This window comes from Harpia harpyja, chromosome 17, assembly GCF_026419915.1.
Source record: "Harpia harpyja isolate bHarHar1 chromosome 17, bHarHar1 primary haplotype, whole genome shotgun sequence".
NCBI classification, from domain to species: Eukaryota; Metazoa; Chordata; class Aves; order Accipitriformes; family Accipitridae; genus Harpia; species Harpia harpyja.
This window is the reverse complement of record NC_068956.1, coordinates 9,435,387-9,454,673: the sequence shown is the minus strand read 5'-3', so window position 1 is coordinate 9,454,673 and position 19,287 is coordinate 9,435,387. Positions and strand designations below refer to the sequence as shown.

General features: G+C 39.7%; 1 protein-coding gene across 3 annotated transcripts in view; it reads left to right on the top strand.

Moving 5' to 3' along the window:
- Positions 1-19,287, top strand: part of NOX4 (NADPH oxidase 4) — a 121,357-nt gene that overhangs the window by 57,243 nt on the left and 44,827 nt on the right. For all 3 annotated transcript variants that reach the window (XM_052812680.1, XM_052812679.1, XM_052812678.1), the window contains one exon: positions 12,943-13,024. In XM_052812680.1, the coding sequence (XP_052668640.1) occupies positions 12,943-13,024 (82 nt within the window). The remainder of the gene's footprint in view (positions 1-12,942; positions 13,025-19,287) is intronic.

Here is a 19,287-nt window from a genome sequence, read left to right as displayed (position 1 = left end):
GAGGCAGCAAAGTGAAAGCAAAGAGCAGGGAATGAAGTAACATTCCCTGTTACTTCTTAAAGCAATTTTTTCCTTGAGAAATATGAGCCATAAAATTGCCTAGTAAATGAATAGAAGATGTCCCCCCGCCTTTTTTTAAAAAAGTTGATTTACCTTTTCCATGAGAAATATTATTTGTTTCTTAAAAAATTCATATGGTCAAAAATACTGTCTGAAAGCCAAAAATATCACTTGTAAATGCTCTCCCCACTGCCTCTTAGGATTTGTACGTCTCCAGCTTTCTTTATCTTCTCTTGGCTGGGTTCCCAGTTTAGGGTATATTTGCTGTAATATGCCATGGTCTCACTCCCTCCTGGAGAGTGAAAGCACTTGCATCATGGCAGATACAGTCCGGCTGGCAACTCAGTTGGGAAAAGAGATGGGCACGTGAGAAAACTCCACTGTGACTTGCATGAAGTGCTTATACATGCCCACATGTATATAACCTTTAAGCATTTGGGTGTGGTTTTTACATTTTAATAGGTTTTTCTTTCTTAAAATCTCAATATCCTACTTAACATTTTGACTGAAAATGTTTGACCATCTACAGAGAGTAAAAATTGGACAATGCTCTACGCAAAGCCTCACTGTGTTTTTAGTAATTTGAAGGGACCCTGTTCTGTATGTAGAAGCCGATAAACAGTGGATGACTGCTTAGCTTTGTGACTTACCCAGAACCAGAAAATTTTAAATTATGCTGTAGTAAATACCATGATCATGAGTAAGAGAGAATGCTCCTCTGCTGGGGAGAGAGCCTAGAAGGTCTGTGCATCCAAACAGGTACATTTGTGGTTTTACGTGTGTTGGACAAGGGGCGACTCACTCAGTGGAGGGTTGTTGTAACCGATGGCTGTTGACACTTTTTTCAGTGTTGAAAGGGGACTTGGGGGAGGGGAGGAGTTTCAGAGATTATTGGCTATTTTGAGTTTTGCTGAAATGGCTGCTATGATGATTTTACTGTACTGTCGACGATAACTAGTGCGCCTACAGCCTCCGAGAAGCCTCCTTGTGTTACGTGAAATGGAAATAAATCAGTGGGCAGGTTGTGCTCTTCAGTGCGATAAGCAGTTTTAAGGACTATCTCTTCCCATAAATTTAACATATTCCCTTATTCATTACGCACACTGTAAGTGCCATTTCCTCAAGGAAAATGCCACAGACACCCACACATATTTTCAAAGACGAAGCTGTGATGCTTTGCTGTGCTTTGCCAAGTGGCTGGTGCCAGCCTGACTGCACAGGGCTTTCCCTCAGGGATTTCACTTACACTGTGTTAGCTGAGTATCTCTTGAGCTTAGCCGTGACTGGTTTGAAAAAGGCAAAATATATAATTAAAGGAAGACATTTTTATAATTAATGTTATTTGATGTTTGCATTTTTTTAATGGGTTGAGGGGATTATGCTAATTGTGCCCCATTATTAACAAGCATGGCAAATGAAATTTTCTCAGTGCAGTTTCCAAATAAAGCAGCATTTCATTAATCCAAAAATTTGTTTAGAAATAATATTTCTTTATAAGTCTCCCATACCTCTCAACACATGTACTAGCATGTGCCATTTCTGCATGAAGAAGTTTTTTTCATTTCTGTGCCGGTTTGTATTGCTGAATTTGTACATGGATGCATTGGTATATGCCAGGTCATGACTGGTAACTAAAAGAACCTAAAGATAAATATCTAATGACAGCCTGTAGTTATAAGAATTGGCAAAATCACACTTTCAGAAAAGTACATGCCAAACCGTTTCCTTGCAATGATGTGAGGAACTGTGTGATCTAAATCATGTTAAACCACTGGTTCTTTGTTCTAGAAAATAGTTATCAATGTAGTATTACATGGTAACATTTTGAAGCTTTGCTTTTCTGTTCAAGGCTGGGAATACTTCTTCTGTTGACTTCAGTCGTAAAAGACTTTCTGTCATGTAAAAATATGTCTATTTAATATTTCATTGCATTCATAACATCGTGATAGTAGAAAGGTGGAGACGATAATCTAGTAGAAAATCCTGCAGCATATTTTAAGGAGAGTCTACACAAGAGCTAGTGCTAAGTAAGCAAATGTATGTATTTTTAAGAAATTATTAATTAAGAGTAAACAAAAACTACCCAGACTAGGTTATATACAGTAGTGTATATTCAGGGAGTGGGCAGGCTTAAGTTCTCAAGAATGACTCGTCTAATTCAGATGTAAGAAGAAATGACAGAATTGCTCACAGCAGGGTGAAATGAAACCAAACTTTTGATACATTTCCTATTATACTTGTGTACATTATGTTTATCAATCACCTACCCCCCCCCCAAAAAAGAGAAAAACAATATCTAATAGCTCATTTCATTTGCTAGTCATTCAAATTATTTCTTGCTAAGGTTTTGATATTGCCCTTTGAGAGATGTTATAAGAAATGGAGCCTCAGATGTGATTAGATCTTTGGAAAAAATGTGCATTTCTTCCCAGTGGATCATCCCCAGTTGCCTAGCAAAATTTATATAGAAAATAGGATCTGGCTGAGCTCTGATCACTTTATCCTGTGTTATGCTTCAGTGCAAGTAGTGCTAGGAGTGCTTTTAGAGAAGAACTTGTATGTGTTCTCTGAAAGACACAGACAGCTGAAAACACAGGAGAAATTAGTTTTATATATAAATGGAGTCCTTTTTGTTTCTTATTTGGAGTCTTGTTACTGTTATTTCTAACATTTGAGTTTAGCTACGTGGTTGGCTGGACAGGCGTTTCCCCCACAGGATCTCTGTCAGAGCTGTCTCTTCCAAGCACTGTCTCTTAAGTATTCAGCATATTTCAACTTTCTGTCTGGCTCTCAGCACAGACCCTGAGAATAACTTAGCACCTTCTTCAATGTATGTATTCACACAGCTTAGCTGTGAGGAAGTAAAAGTTATGCTTAATGACCTTACTAACATCAGTTAAGCCTCAGTGATTAGCAACATCATTCACACCTGCAGTTGGAGGCAAGAGGGCTGGGCGATCTCACCACTACCTTATATTACAAGGCAGGGAGTGAGTGTGCATTAACAAGGAAACTCCTGTTCTCTTTTGCAAACTCTTTTTTTCTTTAGCATTTTCCCTTCCTCTCCCTCCCACCCCTGCCCCAACTAAGAGAAGCCAGCATCTAACTTGCCCAGCATGTATGAAGCCTATGGCAGGGCAGTGTCTTGACTGTGTTTATCAGCTGTGGGGACAGTTGCCTTCTAACCTGCTGTGTCCCTTTTCTCAAATAGGCGTGGTTTTGCAGTTTTATCCAAAGGTGGCAATCAACAGAAATGGCACAAAATACTGATATTAATATTTTTTCTTCCCATAAGCAGACCCGCTCATTATATCAGCTAGTGAAATTTAGGATGACTTTTAGGAAAGGAGCTGACATAAAGGACTGGCACGTACTTAGCAGTGATGTGTCTATAGGGGCATCCTTTGCTAGGCCAAAATCTGCTAGTGCTTCTCTCTTGTTCTGTTGTAACAGAGGAGAAGTGCTTTGTACAAGACTGGCCTGTTGTGTGTTTGGGGTACGCAAAGCATTTTGTGCATCACCCACCTCAACAACAGTGGCCAAAGATAAAATATAATTTTATCAGCCTTACATCACCCCTTATGTTGCACAGAGAAAGGTTCATTATCTTGAATCCAAGTCTCATGGCATGTAATTGTTCCCTCCGAAATCTTTCATCTTACCTGCTTTTACTTGGGAGGAAATAAAGCAGATGGAGCCAGGCTCTTCTCAGCAGTGCCCAGTGACAGAACAAGAGGCAAAGGGCACAAACTGAAATACAGGAAATTCTTTTTAAATGTAAGAAGAAACCTTTCCGCTGTGAGGGTGGTCAGGCACGGAAACAGGTTGCTCAGAGAGGTTGTGGAGTCTCCCTCCTTGGAGATAGTCAAAACCCAACTGAAAATGGCTGTGAGCATCCTGCTCTCGCTGACCCTGCTCAGAGCAGGGAGATTGGACCAGACGATCTCCAGAGATCCCTTCTACCCTTAACTATTCTGTGATTCTGTGAAATTATTATACAGTAATTTATTTGCATATTTGACTTTAATAATGAAGCTGTGTCTGTATTAGTAAGAGGGTGAAGTGGTCCCATGCTTACAGTCTAACCTGAGACCAGATATGAATAGACAAGAGCCCAAGAATGAGTTCCCAGTGACTGGTGGTGGTTTTGTTTTGATACAAAATTTTAGCCTTGGATGGGATTAATTTCATTATTTTGTGACTGCCATTTAATACATTTAATGAAAAGTTCTTGTAGCTTGTTCAAATGCATAAAATATATTACACTTGCAAACCTATTTATAGACCTGGCTAAAAATACCAGTGCATGTGTGCATGTGGGTACATGCTGATGTTTGATATATTTGGTGACAAACTAATACACATGGCTGGAGATGATGTGACCATGACAGCCCAAGAATAACACTTTGGAGTCAGGATAATTTTTTCCATGAAGACATCAGCTCAGTGCTCAGCAGCAATAAAGAGAAAAATTATTAGGAGAAGAGTAGAGAATAAAGCAGAGGAGATCATTGTGCAGCTGGGTGTTTCTGTGGTGCTCCCAGGACTTTAATCCTGTGTGCAGGTCTGGTCCTCATCTCTCAGGCAGGATACTGGACAAGGTTTGGGAAGGAATGACAAAGATGATCAAAAGCATGGAAAGGCTTCCAAACACAGGACAACTGAGTATGCAGGGACTCTTTAGCCTGGAAAAGAGATAATTTACGGGAATATAGCAGTGGTCTACAAAATCATGCATAACACTGGAAGAGTGAGTGGGTAGGGCCTGACTATTCACAGTTTCTGCCAGTATCAGAACTTTCGGCTATCAAATACAGACAGTAAGACACCATTTCAGAGCAAACATAAGATGATGGATCTTCATGTAGTAGGTGAGAGACACATGGAACTCCTTGTCAGAGGATGTGGGATAGATTAGGAGGTTTACATGGGGGACTGGGCAAGTACTTTAAAGAGAAGTCAAGGCATTAGAGACAGTAGACAAACCACCGTAGGCTCAGGAGATCCGCTGAGGTAGAAACAGTTGGAAGCTGGGAAAGTGACAGCAGGAGGGTCTTGCCCTGTTCTGATTCTTCCATAGGTGTCTGCATGTGAGGCAAGATATTAGGGTAGGGGGGCCCTTGGTGTGAATCTGTACAGCGAATCTGACGAATTGTGCTTTTGCTCAGCTTTTTAGAGGCAGCTTTGCAGTGCTGGATAGTATTGCAGTAATTGCACAGCTGGATGGTAGCTCCATTTCAGTGTTAAAATCCCTTGAAGCTTTTGAAAGCTTGGGCTTTCTCTAGTTTCTGTATTGGATTATAAGTTACAAAGAGAGAACCAGTTGAATCCTCCCTTTGCATAATTTGAGTCCTTTCTTTGTGAATGTAAGGATTTTTTAGATCAAGTGTCACAACTTTACCTTAAAGCCAAACAGGGATATACTGATGCCTCATCATTTCTTCTGGCATGTTGTAAAAGAGGAAAGTGCACCACTAGTGAATAAAATAGTAGCTGAGCCTCCCTGCATTGGCTCGTGGGAAGTTCTAACAGCAAAGTATGGTCCTTCATGGCCAAAGGGAGATACTGTAGAGCTCAGTGCTAAAAAAATCTGCATAAATAACATTAGCTTCAGAACATGTATTTATAAAGATATTTTTTAAAGTTAAAGTTACTGTTTTGTGTTGTTTCTAAAGCCTGTTTTACTGTTGCACTGTGTTAGTGTTGAGTTGTGGAATGCACTCTGCTGTCATGACAGAAATAGTCTTCAAGCATAGTAAGTACCTCTGAGAAAAAAAGTTTCTTGATTAAGACATTGATTTTGAACTCCAGCAGTGTAGCTAATGTCCAGCTCTGTCAGGGAGTTGCTGTATAACCTACAGAAGAATTTCTGACTCAGTATTGAGCATCGAGGCCGCTTAACTTTAGTGTTGTGTCCAGTTCTCTTCACTGGCTGTCTGGGGAACCTGAGTCTGGCAGCGTAGTTAATAGGTACTCTGGGTCACTCACTGCTGTCTTGTCAAGTTAGACATACAAAATGCAGTCTAAATATGGTCCTCAGCATCTCTCTTCCCTGTTTTGAAACTAAGCAAGTGATGCTTTTTCTTTCCCATCATTCATCTTCCAACCTTTTAAGGTTCCTTGGACAAGAACTGCCTTTTACTCTGTTTATTCATTGGCTGATATATGAGTATACACACAGAAATGATGCAGTATGTGTGATTATAGTGTAAATGAGGGAGGTCTAGATAGAAATAAATCTGTCCAAGCTAATTTTGACATAGTAGGTGGGGTATTTTAAAGGCATAGGAAAGCACCTAGAGTTCCAGCAGGGAAAGGATGTGCTGATGCCAGAATCAGGGAGGGAGAATGATTTCCAGCTGGTAAGCACATAGCTAGAGAAAAAGAAGGAGCCGACTACTTTTTAGGAAGCAAATGCAGGTTAGGAGGGAAAGCAGGGTGTACAGAGACTTTCTTCAAAGAAAGGAGGACTATTCTGCAGGTCCAGAGTGACTGGAAGGTTCACTGCTGACCTGTGTAATGATTAGTTGATTTCCTTATTTTGTCCCCTCTCCTTAAATAAACTAAAATCCTGCAAAAGAAAATGTTGAACAGAAGGACGATCGCTGTTTACTCACCTAGCTTAGAAAATGAAGAGACCAGTTGCCTTTCTGTAAAAGCTTCTCTATTTCCCTTAAATAAATTTAAACAGCAATTTTTAAAATAGAATTTTCAACTTTCTGGGGTTTTGCTATATTTTAATTTTTTTTTTTTAGTATCTCTGTAAATGGTGGGTTCTAATTATTCTTTCAGATGACTGATCTGGAGGGAAGGAAATGGTAGTGAAAAAACAGGAGTATTAAACTCTGTGAGGCTTAATGGACTGAGAATCATGGAGGTTAAAGCTGGTCAAAAAGCTTGTCTCTTTGTATCCACAAAATCTGTATGTTTCAGGGGAATTCCAAGGCTTATGATGTAATCATTTTGGAACCTTTAGCTCATCAACATTACCTCATCATTGTTTTCTTTCCTCCTCTTTTAATCTGATGGAGGATATTTGTAGCACTGACTCTTCAAGAGAAGAGAAGTGACACTTCCTTAACTTCAGAAACTTTGGCCATTAATGAGCCACAAGTCAAACTAAAATATTGGACATTTCAGTTTTATGCCATCTTGTTGCTCATCATAGTTTTATAGCCCTTAACTGGCAAAGTCTTCTTCCTAAATGCTTTTTCTTTTTACAAGGCACTGAGGAACTACTTATGACAGCATTTCCAAACTTACAGAGCTTGAAAACAAGTCAGATTAGTGGGTCTCAAATCCTTTTAAATGCAGTTGGCAGTCTTAAGAAAGCTGACTTAATTTTTTTTTTTTTTAAATGATTGCAAGGTGCTGAGGAGCTATTCATGACACAGAAGGTGCTCCAGACCACTCTGTATTTTGCATAAAACTAGGCAGATTTTTTTAGTTTGAAATTGCAGGGCTTGCAAGTGTCCATATGGTGAAAGGTGGAACTGAGATTTGTGTCTCAATGAATGCAGAAGTGCTACAGGTAATTACAGAAACATGACTGCAAAATACCAAAATGCATGAGAGTGTCACTATGGATAGACCTTTTGGTAAACAGCTAGGCTTCTGGACCACAATATTCTGTACTTTATAACTGATGACACTATTCTGTTCTCCCATTCTCTGGTTGCTTTTTAGTCCCATATCTGTTCATTCTTATGAACTTTGATTTTAAAAATAATCCATAAAACTGATATAAAAAATCTTTATTCCATAAAAACCAACTACCATCAGTTTTACAGTGTTCTTAAGTTGATTGCATGCAATTCAACCTGTTTTTATTAGAGGTTCAGTGTGGTCTGAAGCTGCTATTTAAAAGGTGGTTTGGATAAACAAAACAGTAATATCTCAGACTTCAGTTATATACTGCTGTGGCCTCATAGGTACAGACCCATCAAACTCTGAATGAGCAGGAATTTGATTTTTCAAGACCCTTGGAATTCAGCGGATTGACTTTGCTGTTATTTTCTGTAAAATATTTTGTAACAAGAAGGAGCAAGGAAAGAAGAGCCACAAGACCTGACTTTTAAAGTCAAACCTGACAGAACTGCAGTGTTTGACTTTTGGCATCATCTTCAAAGTGCTAAAGCAGTAAGAGCTTCAGGGATGTGACAGCTTCAGAAAACAAGGCCAGTGCTCCCTGTGCCATAGTGTCTTGTCTACAGAATGTGAATAATAATAGTTTTTAGTTCACAGGGACCTTCTATACAAATTATTTTTCTTTGCTTTCAGAGCCCCAGATATTAAAATATTATCATAAAACTTCCCTTTGTGTCTCTTTCCACCTCTCTAATAGCGTAACCTGGAAAAAAGGAAACTTGACTGTGTAAGCAGTTTGAATGGGCTTCAGACCATACGTCCATTCTTGCACACTTTTTGCTGGCATTACCATTTACTCACCATGGCAAGCAGAACCCCATTCTGCTTGAGAACAACAATGACATGCATCTAAATATTTCAAAGGGAAAATTTCCCTTGAAATGCATCCTTCTGTCCTTGTGAATTGGTAACTGGTTTGTCACTACAGGTATTACAAAGACGTTAGTGGGCGTTTATACTGAGATTCCAGCAGCTGACTTGGGAATATGTTGAGCTGGGAGGGCGGAGGAGGAACAAAGGGTTGAAAAGAGGGAAGAAGAATTAGATGAGAGACAGGGAAGAGAGATATATATAAGAGGACAGATTAAATCTCTAAAGCTTTCAATGGCAAACTTTCTTTTCTCCTTTATAGTCTACAACCTTCCTGATTTAGGAGGACAGGGTATAAGATTGTGTTATTATATCCAGCCCTTAGTCATCACAGGTAACTGTGCTACACATTTAGCTAAACATATATGATCCCAGTGAGACTGCCTAAATTTAACTGAGGAATTCTCAGTGATGAAGGATTTGGGAGGAACTGTATGCTCAAATTGAAAGTCAGGAGGAAGCGGAGACACTCAGCATGTTGAAAAGAGAAGTTTGAGCATAAGGTGTGACTGTGCAACCATTCTTGATGTCTGTGAGAACTTTGTCCTGTTGACAGACTTACGGGAGAATCAGTGAGATGATGTCTGCAGTGTCACACTCAGCAGAGTGACAAAACAATCAATGGCATAATTGGTCTCAGAACAATGTTAAAAATCAGGAGACTAGCTAGTACAGACTTAAACTAATGCAAATTGCATGGATAGAATGAGGGACAGAGAAGATAATTGCAGATTTTCAGAAGTAAGCCTTTTAAAACTTGGTTAAGCAAATGTTATTCATGTTTTGTTAACAAACCAGACCAACATGTAGACAAAAGCATCACATTTTGGGTATTAAACTGTAGGAAGTGATGGAAAAGATTCAATTTTGGGAGATGTCTCTCTAAAATGATCCAAGTAATGGTAAGATTGTCTGTGACTTGGTTTGGTTCTATTGATCAACTAGTGATTGCAAATCAAGATAATGTAAAAATGCTCCAGTTACTAGTTTAATCAGTTCTCAAATCTTTCATTTGTTGTTGTGGCATGGATTAGAAGAAAATCTTAGGTTTTTGAAAAAAATTACCCCCCTTGGAAGGAATCATTGTGATTTTTTTCTTGCAAATTGAAAAGCCTTCTCTTGTCAAGCGTTAGGCTTCTGATATTCACTTTTGTTAAGAGTACCTGTGTTCCGTCAGTAGCTGCCAAAGCTCTCGTCACCTCTCTCATCACCTTGCTGGATAGTCCTTAGAGGCAATAATGTCATTTGCACCAGTGTGACTTTTGTACTGTACACACATATGTGTAATATCAGAATATCATAGACCTGGAGGGTGAAGCATGTACATAATGGTCCTATGGGACAAGTTAATCCAAAAAGCTTCTGTTCAGTGTGCCCTTTCTCTTAAGAGGATTTACAGGACGTGGAGGCTACATGTGCTGGAGGAAGTTGTAGTATGTATTTGAGATGAGGTGGAACGCTACCATATAGCGTAAGTGTTGCCATGGAAAAATGAGTAAAAAGTCATATGGTGAAAAGAAAATCCATCTGCCTGGGAAATTTGCCATAGTGTGTGTGGGGGGAAATAAAAGTTGACTTTAACTAAAACAAGATCCAGTAGGGAAGCTGTTTAGGCCAATTTCAGATGCCATAACTTGGCTGCTTTCACTCCAGTACTGGCCAGCCCTGTCACATTACTATTCAAAATATTTTCAAGATCGTGGCTTGTTGAACTGAGTCCTGGAGTGCAGCCAGGTGGCCTGGATCAATGGGAAAGGGCAGCAGCACAAGAAAAAAGAGTCACGGAGTAGGGGATAGAGATGGAATATGGCTGTCTGCCTGGGTGCTCTCCATCTCGGGCAGAACAACGGAGCGGGACATATCTGTGCCCTCGCCAAGATGTGTTTTGTCTCTTCCAGAGAGCTACAGGCCCTTTGCAAGGTCTGCCAGACCAGCCTTGCTCACTCACATGTAATGTGGTGTTGTGCAGTATTGAACTGAAGAAGACCACGTCTCCCAGTGCTTCGCATTGCTGTCGCAATGTTATAAGCCCTAAAAAATAAATAAATCAGACCACCCCAAAGACAAATCCTTCATCGTGGTGACTCGCACCATGTTCTGGAGGTCAAAACCCTCAAGTCGTGGAAGGAAGTACTATCGTTTGGTGTTTGCCATTGAAAACTTCATCTCGTTCCTCCACCAGGCACACACAAAGTCTGTTGTTCCTACGAAGCCTTTTTGTAAAGAGTTCCTAGAAATACACTGGTAACTTCAGTTGCATTGGGAGATTCCTGAGGTAGGGGTGGAGGTTAATGTGCTTGCTCTGAAACATAGACAGTTGGATATTTTGCACCAGTGGAAGCTTCCTGAAGCCTTTCAGTTCTCGTCCAGTGGCTTTTGAAGATCATAGTGTATCATCTTTAAGGATGACAGGGCATGCCCGTGTACAGTATATTGCTATGTACCAGAGGACCGAGGAAAAAGGAAATCTCTGCATCTTCCTAAAAATTGAAGAAGAGGTCAAGAAGTAGCTGTAATGGCAGGCTTTTTGTCAAGACAATGAGCAGGCTGTTCCCTGAAGGATGCTCATTGAGTTTCACTTCCATCTTTACAGCATTGCATTTATTGTTGTTGGCCACATCCAGTCTCTGTCCCAGCTAGGTGCAGGGAAAGCTAAGTTACATTTTGAAGATGTGGTAAGAATTTTGGAGGTACAAGTGGTTATTTCTTTCAAAGTTGAACCTGAAGAGGTGTAGAAGTAAAGGAATGAAGATACTAAGTATCAACCCTTGTTTCTTCACTGGCAGATCCTGGTATCTTCTCCAAGATGTTTGCAATGCGTCTTAGCCAGGTGATGAATGACTAGATCAGACCATCTGACACAATTGACCTTTAAAACTGAGCCCTTAACAAGAGAGTTTTTCTTCTGAATTTATTATGCTTTCTTCAAAGTGTTATAACTCTATGAAGTATGAGTTTGGGTTTTTTTATTTTCCATTTTAGAGGCTACATAGCAGAATTGTATACAAATTAATGAAGCTTAATTATGATGACATAACAATACATAAAGCTGAATGTTAAGAAAGCCATCATATACTAACCTGTAAGAAGTAAGAAAGCTGCTATGGTTCCTTTTTGGAGCTGGGAGATTCAGATTTTTTGTCCACTGATTTTCTGTCCCTTGATTTCCTTATCTGTAAACCCGGTGTTAGAGGATATTTTGAGATACATAGGGATATAAGGGGAGGAAGGACTACCCTTATCCTCAGGTTCAGTTCCCAGAATGAAAAACTTACATGGAAGAGATAGCTAGTGTAGAGAAATGCATAGTACAGCTGTTACACACAACACAGGCTACAAACTGTGGTTTAGGAAATGAAGGGTAAAACATGTAGCTGAAGACTTCAAGCCACAGTTTAAGGCTGGAAGAGTAGGAGATGCAAAGGTGGGAAGGGCATCGCCAGTGTCCTAGGTTTCTGTGCCACTGGAGGACTGGTTAGATAAAAGTTGCAGGTGATGGAAGAAAAGCAGGAAACAAAGCATGTCCCATGCTATGGAGAGCTACGGGGTGTGCTAAGGGAATTTGACTTGGATGGGAAATTCCCTTCTATCCCTGAGTCTGTGTATCCAGTGAATTTTGAGGAGGTTCCCATGTTTCAGGAGCTGAGAAATTGATACTTAAAGAAGCTCCTACAGATCCCGCTTACATATTGCATCTAACCACCTCAAGAAAAAGGCATCACACAAACCACAACCACACCTTCACTTGGTGGTTGGTGAAGCTAAGTTACAAAAACCTTACCTACTGCAGATGATCCTATAATGCAGTTTTTTAAATATATAGTAGTAAACAAAAAGCAATCCAGTCTTCCAGCCATCCTTGAAAATACCAATGAATCAGTTACCCAAGGACTCGTACTGCAATTTAATTTAGATTAATGAATTAATTAATTAATCTGTGTTTGTTTAGATTACTGTGATCCTTGAGTGACTGGTGAATTCTTAGTTGTTCCTTCTTTCTGTTTAGACTAAGTTCTTCAAGGCAGGGACTGTTTATGGCTGGCTGTGTATGATACCCAGAAGACCTGTATGCAGGCCTCAGAAACTTGTAAGCACTACTAGAATTCAATATTGGATGAAAAAAATGACATTTTAAAATATTAAAAGGGTTTACAGGAAACAGCGATTTCTAGTCTTAGCAGCAGTTTTGTATGAATATATAGATTGTATTCCCTATACACTTAGCTTTGTCCTCTGGTAAATATTGCTGGAGAAGAGAATTCACTGATATTACTGCTTGCTTACTTGTGGCCTGAACTTATAATGCAGAGTCACAGTCTGGGTTTGTTTTTTTTTCTTTTCTTCTTTTTTTCTTTGTCCTGACAGAAAGATTTCGGGATTTACTGCTTCTACATTCAAATCAAGATACAGAGATTCTGCCCATCTTTCAGCAGAGGCGCTATCCCAAGTAAGTAAGATTGTCTTCTTGGGAGAAATAAAATCTTTATCTATTTGGAGTGAGGGAGAGTGAAGCATTTATAGCACTGTACATGCTTTTGGTGTGAAGTCCTGAGGCAGAGCTGTCAGGGAGCCACACTTACACTGAGCTTTGCAGTCTTTCAGCGGTGCCAGGGAGAAGCAGACATGCTTTGCAAGCGTGCCCAGCTGTCAGTGGGGAGGGGGTGGTGGAGTGCAGACGTTAAGTTGCCTGGATCAGCGTGTGGTGAAGCTTTGTTTCACTTGACACTGTGTTGACATAGGCAGATGTTTTGTCAGGCTAATCCCCACTCTTCTCTTGTGGGATTCCATCATTTATGGTGACAGATTCCCTTGGATTTTAACAGGCTCCCCTCTGGAAGCCTGCAAGCACTAGAAAACATTTTTTTTCTGCCCTTTTTAGGGATGGATGTACAAGCAAACCAAAAGAGTAGTGTTGTGCGTTTAGGAGGTCTTGCATGTATTGAGTATCCTGGATGAAACCTCTTCTCCCAAGTGACATACCTGAACAAAACAATAAATGCTCCTTGTTATTATATTGGTTAAAAGAAACAGTCACTTTCAGCTAAGTCTTGAAAAGAGGCAGTGAAGGGCAAGAAGAAGAAGAAGAAATAGCCCTCGCATTATCCATGGCCAGAGTGAGCAATGAAAGAAGGCTAGTGCAGGATGGACAGAGGGAGAAGAAGCAAGAAAAAATGTCTGGAGCCAGTCCAGCAATGATGATGGAAATAAGCAAAGTTATTTATTTTAATTATTGTTAGCAGGTTCCTGAAATGCACAAGACACCAGTGGAGCTAAGTGCTGAATACAGCTCCTAAAATCCGATAATACAATTTTTTTTAAGAGCAGACAACAGATAGAGAGGCTGAGTGCTGAAAACCAGTCATCTCCTCACTGTGAATACTTGAAAATAAAAGCACTCAAGGCTGAAATCCTGATTCTGAAAATGGTGAAATTTTGCATTGACTTCAAGGGAGACAGAATTTTATCACTCTAAATTTACTGATTGCATGATCCATTGTCACTGTTCTACTGGAATACTATGGAGGTACAATATATGAAACTGTGGGAGGCACCTTATGTAGATGGACTGGTCTACTTGTTTTACTAGGACTTCCATGAATTATTACTTTTCTCCTTATCCTTTGGAGCACTGGAACAGTTACTTTTCCATGGCAGTAGAATGCTTTGCTTGGCTTAGATGTTTTCACTTATGGTACAGACACTGTCAGACTGGTCTTGAGAAACTAGTTTATTGGCCTTCCTCAAAGAACAGACTTATTTCTGTATAAATCATTCCTAAGGTGTCTGACTTTCCATTTCCCTACATTCAATTTATTACTAGCATTCTTGGCAAGTACAGTCTACTAGCAATATTACACATTGTCACATTCATGGGTGAATAAGTGCCTGTTGTCTTCTGTTCAGTGGATGCTGCAGCTCTTTGAAGATCATACAACAAATAGCTGGTAGTATGGAGCTCTATTGCTATTTGAAGTTATAGTGGCCTTGCATGACAAAATGATACATGTTTTCAGCCACATTACTTGGCAAGATTGACTGATTCATCTAATATATAAAATCAGTCAAACTTTGGCACCTGAAAGAGAAGTTTGCATATGTTCTTAAAAGCAATAGATTTCTGTTTATAGCATCATTAATTGATGCAAATTTGCTTGCTTGTTACAGAAATGTATCATTTATTATAGTTAATTTAGAAACTGGTTGAAGACTATTGACATGTCCTAATTTTCCTAGGGGTTGTCTTTCAAGTGAAATACTTGTGTTCAGCAAGGTAGAAAACCCGTTCATCTTCATAATGTATTTTGTCTTATTCCCATGTCAGTTTTTTCTGTTCCCTATGCTCATTTTCATTGAAAGGTCGGTTAACAGAAATGAAGACAATGAACAGACAGGTCTCTAAATCAGTGTCCCTTCATTGACTTTAGCTGAGCAATGGCTGGTTGTACTACATAAAACCTGAGCAGTAAGGTAATTTTAATGAGACATTGTCATGAGGCATAAGCTGGAGCTTGTAATGCTGAAGGAAATCCTAAGAATATGGAAGGTTAAAAATAGAAGAGAAATTTTATTAATGACTTAGCTGAACAGCTTGACTAAGCAGGGTTTAGTAGGTAGAAAGGACAAAAGTTTGCCCATGTTTAAGAGACAGACGTCCAAAGGAAGTAGATTGGATAGGAAGATGTTCAGCATCTCTCAGGATATTCAGAGACATAGTAATAGATATTAAAGGCTAAATAAGCAAACTAGAATCCATCAGTTCTTGAAAGAAATAGAAAACATGATGTTCTGGCCTGAATTATGTTCTTGCACATTTATTATATTAAGACCTGAACTCTTTCCCAGGAAACAGCAGTATCATTTTGGGTACATGTTTGTTCTCAGAGAAGATGTCTGTGCACTGAAATGGCTGGAAGAAGCTTTCTAGATTATGCATGCACATTGTTCTGGATTTGCTGGGGTAAATGTGTCAAAGAAACGTGCATTGCACCCCTGGTTGATGAAGGGAGAAATGCAGGATCTTTTTACGCCTGAGTTTATTCTGCTGGTCTTGGCTTAGCCAAGGAGCAAATACCTATTCTGGCACATGGAGGAGATTATAGAGGCACCTGAGTTTACAAAGATCAAGGCTTGTAAAGTCACACGACACATCACCTTGACTTTGTTGACTTATCACTGTGTGTCCACAAGTAGCATGGCATCATGAGCACTGGTTCTCATCATGGCCTTGTGGACTGAGATGCAGTACTATGCCAGCACATCGGTACAGCATCCATGCAGTCAGCCTAACCTGCAGTATGCGTCCTCTCACTTTTCTTTACAAGGTTGCAGAGCAGAACGAGCTTGGCTTTATCTTACCCTTCACTCGCATGACAATGGAACTGTGTCTTGGAAAAATTATAGTTATTGGGGAAGGAATATTGAATTATGTTCTCCAATAAATGCCTACAGTAGAGTTTCTTAATGAAACATACCGCACTGCACGTAGCTACAGGTTACTGAACTAGCCAGACCAGACTAACCCAGGCAAACCTTTTTGATACCTGAAGTGACTGTCAGAGGATGAAATGCATGGTTCAGAAATCAGACATCTCTAGACACCCCTCATCCACCTCATCAGGAAACCCAAGCATCCACAGAGAGTAATATTTTGAGGAGAAAATCTGTCTCCTAGCTGACATGAAGCCATCGCTATGTCCATGAGGATTTGCATTCCTGAAACTAAGAATAAACCTGCAGCTGTGGGCAGCCAAATGGGTTGGGGTGCACAGCTGCTTCCGAGCAGACCCGCCTGGGAAGAGCCTCTGCACGCGAACCAAATCACAGACTTACTTGCAGCTTGTTCCTTCTTTCCCTCACTCCATGAGCATGCTGAAGTCACCGAGGTGAGTTACACCAACATGATCAGGCCTGTCAACAAACTAAACTTCTTGCAATGAGTCTTATCAAGACTCCTTACTTTGACAATGAGCGTTAGAGCTCCTATATCTCATGAAAAACTTTTCGGAGTTTCACTCTTAGGACATTTCTGCAGGAGCTTTCCTCACGTTGGTATCAAGCTTATGCTTTCCTTAGTTGCCCGCTTCACCCATAAGGTTCCTACATGGATTCACTCATGAAATGCAAGAACTGCTGAAGTGCTGACACAGGCTACAGAGGATTGCTCCCGAAGAAGACACTATTATGCTCATTAATTGGTTTGTAGGGTCCAGCATGTGACAGGGTGGTCGGTGCTAGCAGTGGGGTCCTAGGTCACTCCACCCCACCAGGGTCTTTTGGTCTTTTCCTGCTGACTCCACTTTGCTCCTGACCCCCTGTGCTGTGTGCACAAGGGAAGGATGTGCAATTACCTTGCAACACCAGAGAGAAGTGTCTCTTGTAGCTGGACCTGATAATGTCAAAAGAAAAAAACCCGAAAGAGCAGAATGGTAAGGGAAGTGATAAAAGAAGTGCGAGAGTGAGAAATTAGGTTGGTGGGTGAAAAAGGCAGGAGAGAGGCTGACACTGCACGAAACAGTGCTTGAGAGGGATGCGCCAGAATGCTACTGGCATTACAGCTTTTTAGCAAATTTGTCTGTATGCAAGTGACTTGACAGTTCAGCTGTACTTCATATTTTCAAGATATTGCTGAAATCCTCAAATACGTATGTGGATCTTTTAGAGGGATTATTTGCTTCTTTTTTTTTCCCCTTCAGAAATATTTGCAGTCTTCATTCTTATCTTCTGTGGGTTTGGTGGAAATGTTCTTGGATGATTCACAGATTTTAAGAACAGAAGGAGCTGTTATGTTCCAGCTAATTTGAGTCCCTTCTTAACATAAGCCATAGAGCATTACCCGATAATCCCTGCAGCAAGCTTCTGGTTCAACTGGAGCATGAATTTAGAAAGACATCCGGTCTTTAAATTGAGATGTTAAAAACTGGAAAATTCACAAGCCTTTAGATCAGCTTGTTTCAATTGTCAATTACTTCACGTATGTAAAACATTAATTTCTTTAACTTCAGTTTCCAGTCTCTGCTATCTTACTATACCATTTTCTGCTAAACAAGAAAGTCCTGTACCATCTGAAATGACACCTCCATACAAGAGGTTGGCGGTCATTTTAAAACTTACCCTTCTTTTGCACAAATTAAATAAATAAAACTTTCTTGCAGGATAAGGCTTACTTAAAAGGTCTCTCTCTAGTAATTTTCTTTTTCTTTTTAAAACCTTTCCAAAGTTTTCTTTTTCTTTTTTTTTTTTTTAACACAGGCAGGAAATAAAGTATTTTGGTAACTGTTTTCATAATGTGCACATAGAGAAATAACAGCACTTCTTTGTAGTCAAATAAGGAGACAATGATGTAAATTGAGCACTATCTTATTATTTAAATAGTGTGACAAAGCGTTGAACTTTGGAGAAAAAAGAACTTAGAACCTAGCAGGTGTAATGGAATAACAGAGTATTCCAAGTACATTTACTTGCCATCAGTTATAAACTTACAAACCTTTCTTTGTCATATATTCTTAGTAAATTAAGGCAGGCTTCTTGTGTCTGCACAAAAATATTGGTCATTTTCATGTCACAGAAAACCAGAAAATACAAGATCCTGATTTTTATATATATATGTATCTTCAAATACTTATTTTTGAAGGTCATCTTTGAAAAGCTGCTGAAAGTTTCCGCTCAAACAAAGCCAAATGGTGTTATTCAATTCTTATCATGGAGTAGTCTAGACAAATAGGCTGCAGAAAGTTAGTGCCCTAAACCATTGTGCCATCTGGTTCCCAATTGCTACTCATTTTAATGATAATGGATCTGTAATGGATCCATGCCAGTTTTGTACAGCTTAAGATCCGAGCCAAGAAACAGATAATATTTCATAAATAATACTCCAGGAATAAAACTTGTATCTTATTTGTAACTGTCTTAAGAACGTTTTTCTTTTTAGAGGAAAATAATTTGTGTCTAACTAGAGCAAGTAGTGAGTTGTGGCTTCTGGAAGTGATGATGCTCAGACAGTGCATCCGCTGAGATTCCCCCTGAATCCTAGATTTAAGCACATAAAAGAGCAAGCAGCTAGCAGGATCATGGCCTAGAAACCCAATTCAGTTCGCATTAGAAACAAAGGCAACATCTTCCTTGGTGTTCAACAAGGGGAAAAATCATGACCTATGCGTTTGTCATTCAGTCTTCATTGTAAAGGCAAAGAGATTTTTAATTTTAAAAAGAGGTGGAGAACTTTCACGGAGTGATTTTCTGTAAAAGGCTTTCTGTGAAGTGCTTTACAAAAGATGTTCTCTTGTTACAGAGGAGAAACTGAGGCATGGCACTCTGATGTGAGTTACCAGTGTCACCCAGGAACAATTCTCCTGGGGATGAGGCCAGAAATAGAAATCAGGTCTTCCACAGTCCTTTCAGTTGTGTGCAATTGGCTCTCTCATCTAAAATAACATCTATCCTGTTTTCCACTGAAAAAAACACGTGGCCTGCCCATATTGCTGAAATCAGATGGGAAAGTGCCAAGTGAAGGAGCCTTTCAGAAGTGCCCACACAAGCACTTTAAATGCTTTGTGTAGCATTGTACATTAAGCATGAAAATTACTGTTTTTGAAGCGCTCCAAGATTTATTTAAAAATGCAGGCTAGAAGCTAACTATCTTGCCAGCAGCACTGAGCCCTCAGAAAACCTGAGTCTCAGGGAATTTTGATTACTTGATAAAAAAAGAGATAC